Genomic DNA, 5,000 nt, shown 5'->3' with positions numbered 1-5,000 from the left:
AAATCACAGAAATAAAAATTTATCGCATAAAAATTCATTGAGCTAGAATAATATGAGATAATAAAATGATCGAGTATGTATGTTAATATAAATAAGAGTCAAGGAGATTATTGCACACAAGTAGGAATTGCCTATCAATTATATATAGAAGAAGCACGTGATTGCACACAAGGCCATCGTAGTCAAGCGTCGTTCGTTTCCTTGGCACCAGACTTCAGTTTTTCTCTTCGTTTCTTTTTTCTTCTCTTTTCACGGTACAGTCACCAGCCAGCGGGTTTTAATTGTCACCTGATGATAAGGAGAGCTGTGATAACCGCCCTCCCTCCCTCCCCCCTCTCCCCCGCATCTCTTATCTGTGGATCTAAAGATTTTATGGAAGGAATTTTATGTCCTGTTCGGGCGGGTTGACAACGTGGCTGTGACAGAGACGCGTTCAGTGACGTTCTCAGTCTTGATTTTGTTACCTTTATTTATTTATTTATTATTATTTTTTTAGTATTCGTTTTCTATATCATTTGTTTGCCTATTTACTTGTATATTTACTTGTTTATTAATTTACTTATTAAGTAATTGATTATTGATTTATTTAATAAATTTTTCTGTTAATTCATTTTTAGAGCTTAGGTAATGGGAGAGTTACATGATCAGCAAAGTTTATACATTTATTTATGTATAAGAATTTTTAGGAACCTGCCTGGCCTTGACTTTTAAAGCCAGAGATTACGTTTTTTCTTCTTTTTCTTCTTTTTTTTCTCCTTCAATTCGGCGATTTATCAGCGTCGCCTCGTGGACTTCTGAAAAAGATCCAAAATCCGCGATTATGAACGAGACTTCGTGGGAGATAAGATACAGAGCGACTCACCCGATATAGATTTGTGGTTAAAGAAAAAAAAATACAATAAAAAGTTCCCAAGAAAGCACAGTCGCGGCGGAATCTCGAGGCCGCGTGGAAATATCCCCGAAATGTGCCATTTTTTCTTTTCTTTTCCTGTATATACATATACATATATGCATACTTATTTATATTTATATATTTGTGTGTGCGTGTGCATGTATGTATGTATGAATGAATAAATGTATATGTATATATATATGTGGAAATATAAATATATATATAAATATGTGTATATATGTTATATTTGTATATGATATATATATGTAGATGTATATATATATACATTATATGTGTGTGTGTGTGTGCGCGCGAGCTCATATGTAATGCACGTGCAATTTGTAAGTCAAGTGCATCTGGAGACCAGCCAAACGTAAATGTGTCATGGCATCAGATTGACCTCTCTCTCTCTCTCTCTCTCTCTCTCTCTCTCTCTCTCTCTCTCTCTCTCTCTCTCTCTCTCTCTCTCTCTCTCTCTCTCTCTCTCTCTCTCTCTCTCTCATCTCCCTCTGTCCTCGTCCCTCTTCCCTCTCCTCCTCTCCCCCTTCCCTCTCTCTCCTCCCCTCTCCCCCCTTCCCTCCCTCCCTCCCTCTCCCCTTCCCTTCCTCCCTCTCTCCCCCCTTCCCTCCCTCCCTCTCCCCTTCCCTCCCTCCCTCCCTCCTTCCTCCTCTCCTCTCTCCCCCTTCCCTCTCTCCCTCTCCCCGCTTCCCTCCCTCTCCCCCCTTCCCTCCCTCCCTCCTTCTCCCCCTCTCTCTCTCGTCCTCCCTCCCTCTCCAACCCCCTCCCAGTTCTTTCTCTCTTTCTCTTATTCTATTTTCTTTGTACCACAGTACAGAAATGCTATAAACCACGCTAGAGGTGTGTGTCTCTTGTATACCACATCACGTGACTTGAAAGGGAGCCAAAGTTCTCTCTCTCTCTCCCTCCCTCCCTCCCTCCCTATCCCTATCCTTGTCCCTCTCCCCCCTCTCCCCTTTCCCCCTCCTCCCTCTCCCTCTCCTTCTCCTTCTCCTTCTCCTTCTCCTTATGGTGAAATAAAATTAGGGAGAGATGATATACTTTTAAAGATATTTGCAATGATAAGGTAGGAATTTTTGCTAAAGGTTTTAGAGATAAACTTTGGAAGGCTGAATTAATTGTTCATTGCTTAATCAGTGTCAATTAAGCCATTAACTGCCTGTAATTAATGTGTAATACCTTGTTTTGCATGACTGTGCCAAAAAGCTTAACTCTGGTGTGGTTTGAGAAGTAAGTAGTGTTTTTTATAATTATTATTACTACTATTATTACACTGTTATTATCACTATTATGACTGATTTTATTATGATTTTTGTTTTTATTATTAATACTACTAGCTATGTTATTATTTTTACCATTGCTATCTTTTTGTTACTATTATTATTACTGTTAGTAGTAGTATTAGCAGTAGTTATTAATTACTGTTTATTTTCATCACTACTAGTAATTTAGTTATCAAATATTGTTGTTTGTTAGTATACAAAGAATTAATCACTACAAACCATATTTTACTCAATTCTACATTAATTTTATAAGAAATGAAAGGAACTCAGAAACCCTAGAAATAGTATTATACTTTTTGTTTCTTGCACTTATTCTCACATAAGTTGAAAATTATATAATAGACAGAGAAGCATCAGGAACCATGTTACCATTTTGTTTTGTTTAGTTTATGGCATAATTGAGAAGTGAAAAAACACAAAATGACTTGCATAAAGAACTAAATGACAACCTTCTGCTGTTGCAAAAAGAAGGAAGCAAAATTGGTTTAAAGCCAAGGTTAGTTGAGAACCTCAAGGCATTTTTTTTATTTTTATTTTTTTTCACACATACCACTTTATCTCTTTGTACCTAACTGTACACTGTCTGTACTTAGTGTTTGTACTTGTTTCTCATGGTGTTGTGAATGGAAGTTTGTTTTTATTTATGAAATGCTTTAGTACTGTTTATGTACTGCTTTAAGGAGGGAGGGGAGAGGTGTTTATGCTGTTGTCACAATCTATATTATTATTATTATAATCATCATTGTCATTGGTACTTCTGTTATTATTATTATTGCATTTTTATCTTGATATTCTTGTTTGTCATTGTGTATGTCTGTCTGTCTGTATCTTTATTTGTGTCTTTGTGGGGGAATGTGCGTTTTGTGTCCAACAACAAAGGGAAGAACAAGCAGACAAGTTTGCAGAAGGCCTTTCAGCCATATTGCTTCTTCATTTGTGTTTGCTTTTTCAGTCCATCATTGCTGTATTTACAATTTGCTCTGCATGAATCCTCTCACATGTTAGTGTCTGCATCTGTGTTTCTATGTGGGTATATTGATGTGTCTGTGTCTGCATCAACATTTGTATCTTATTATAGATACATCTGTAGTGTATATATTTGTTTGTGCCTGTGTTTGTACCTGTGCATGAGTGTAGGTGAATATGTGTTAATGTATTTTGTGTCAAGGTTAAGGATAAGTAAAATGTTATATTTAGAGCCATATTTACGGAAGTGGAAGTGTTGCATTTACCAAAGCTATACACACACTAATGGTGATTAAATGTTTTCATATTCAAGTATCACCAACTTATATTAACAGCTATGTTCAAACGGATGGAGAATGCAGCCGTGACAAAAGTCAGAATTCTCTTATACTGTGTTAAATCTGCTGTAAATTTTTTCATACTAAGATCAGAATTCTCACATTGCAGGCAGTCTGATGATAGCCAAGATGCTGAAGGCTATGAGCTCTTCACAGAGAAGATTAGCATTGACGCTGGTTTCCCAGTAACAAGTTTGGCCTTTGGCACGGGGACGCCAGAGCAGGACTTGGTGCCCATCAAACGGGAATACTGGACCAGGTTTGACTTCTCCAAAGACCTCATCCTTGCTACAGGACATAGTAATGGCCGCATCAGGATCTGGGACCCTTATACAGGTTGGTGTGTGTGTGTGTGTGTGTGTGTGTGTGTGTGTGTGTGTGTGTGTGTGTGTGTGTGTGTGTGTGTGTGTGTGTGTGTGTGTGTGTGTGTGTGTTTGTGTGAGAGAGAGAGAGAGAGAGAGAGAGAGAGAGAGAGAGAGAGAGAGAGAGAGAGAGAGAGAGAGAGAGAGAGAGAGAGAGAGAGAGAGAGAGAGGTTGCACTGAGGTCATGAGTATTCCCTTAGTTCAATTTAACAATGGTAGAGAGAGCACCTTGCAAAGCAGACAGTTTTTAGCTATAATTGATAAAGGTCATCAGAAGGTACAAGCATCAGGTATATTTTTATAGTATATGCTAGTGAATAATATTTTTCTCTGATAAATATAAGAGTTTAAAGAAATCTGAATGATTTGACAAATAGTTGGTATGACTAAGTGTATTTAGAATGTTTTATGATATCTGTAACTTCATTTTTAGGCAAGCTGTTGCTGGAGCTCACAGACCATGTTCAGCCCGTCACAGCCCTGGCCTTCGCCCCTGACGGTTCCCTCAGGCTTGTTTCAGGATCGAAGGACTCAACCATCAAGGTGTGTATTTACAAATTTGAAGGAGTTCTGTTAAAGAGTGAGCTTGAGTGTTACGTCTGTTGTCTGTTCTCCCCCAAGAATAAAAGAAGTTTGCAAATTAATTCATGCACTAACTTTTTTTGTTGCACTTAACAAGGGGAAAATTTTGAAATCAAAGTTTAAAAAATGAGAAGGTAAAAAGAAGAGTGATCTTTGTAATTATTTAAAGAAAAATAGTACAGGTACAAGGCATCAATGCATGCCCAGCACAATTCAAGGGCAGAGAAAGAAATATAGATTTACGGAAATTTTTTCATCACCACAAAAGTAAAAATTTCACTTAACAAACGTTATAACATTGGAAGCATCAGTAGAAGGTGATTTTGAATATCCTTGGTGAATGCTAAATGCAGGAACTACACTGTAATTGAAAAAGCAGTCACTTCATATGTTTGATAAAGACATTAATATTTTTTTCATCACAAATTCATGTTGTACAATGCATTGTTTCACATGTCTAAATAAGACATATGAATATTTATCTCAGTTGTTTACTGCATGATATTATGCAACCAAGGTATGAGGTGGCTGCTGTCTAACCCTGCTCCTCCACTGACT

General features: G+C 37.4%; 1 protein-coding gene across 5 annotated transcripts in view; it reads left to right on the top strand.

Annotated features, from left to right (window-relative positions):
* LOC113824161 (WD repeat and SOCS box-containing protein 1) overlaps positions 1-5,000 on the top strand; it is a 75,550-nt gene that overhangs the window by 65,512 nt on the left and 5,038 nt on the right. For all 5 annotated transcript variants that reach the window (XM_070139394.1, XM_070139392.1, XM_070139393.1 and 2 more), the window contains 2 exons: positions 3,607-3,833; positions 4,294-4,403. In XM_070139394.1, coding sequence (XP_069995495.1) covers positions 3,607-3,833; positions 4,294-4,403 — 337 coding nt within the window. The remainder of the gene's footprint in view (positions 1-3,606; positions 3,834-4,293; positions 4,404-5,000) is intronic.

This window comes from Penaeus vannamei, chromosome 25 (genome assembly GCF_042767895.1).
Source record: "Penaeus vannamei isolate JL-2024 chromosome 25, ASM4276789v1, whole genome shotgun sequence".
NCBI lineage: Eukaryota > Metazoa > Arthropoda > Malacostraca > Decapoda > Penaeidae > Penaeus > Penaeus vannamei.
The sequence above is the reverse complement of the archived record's forward strand: the minus strand, read 5'-3'. Positions and strand labels throughout refer to the sequence as shown.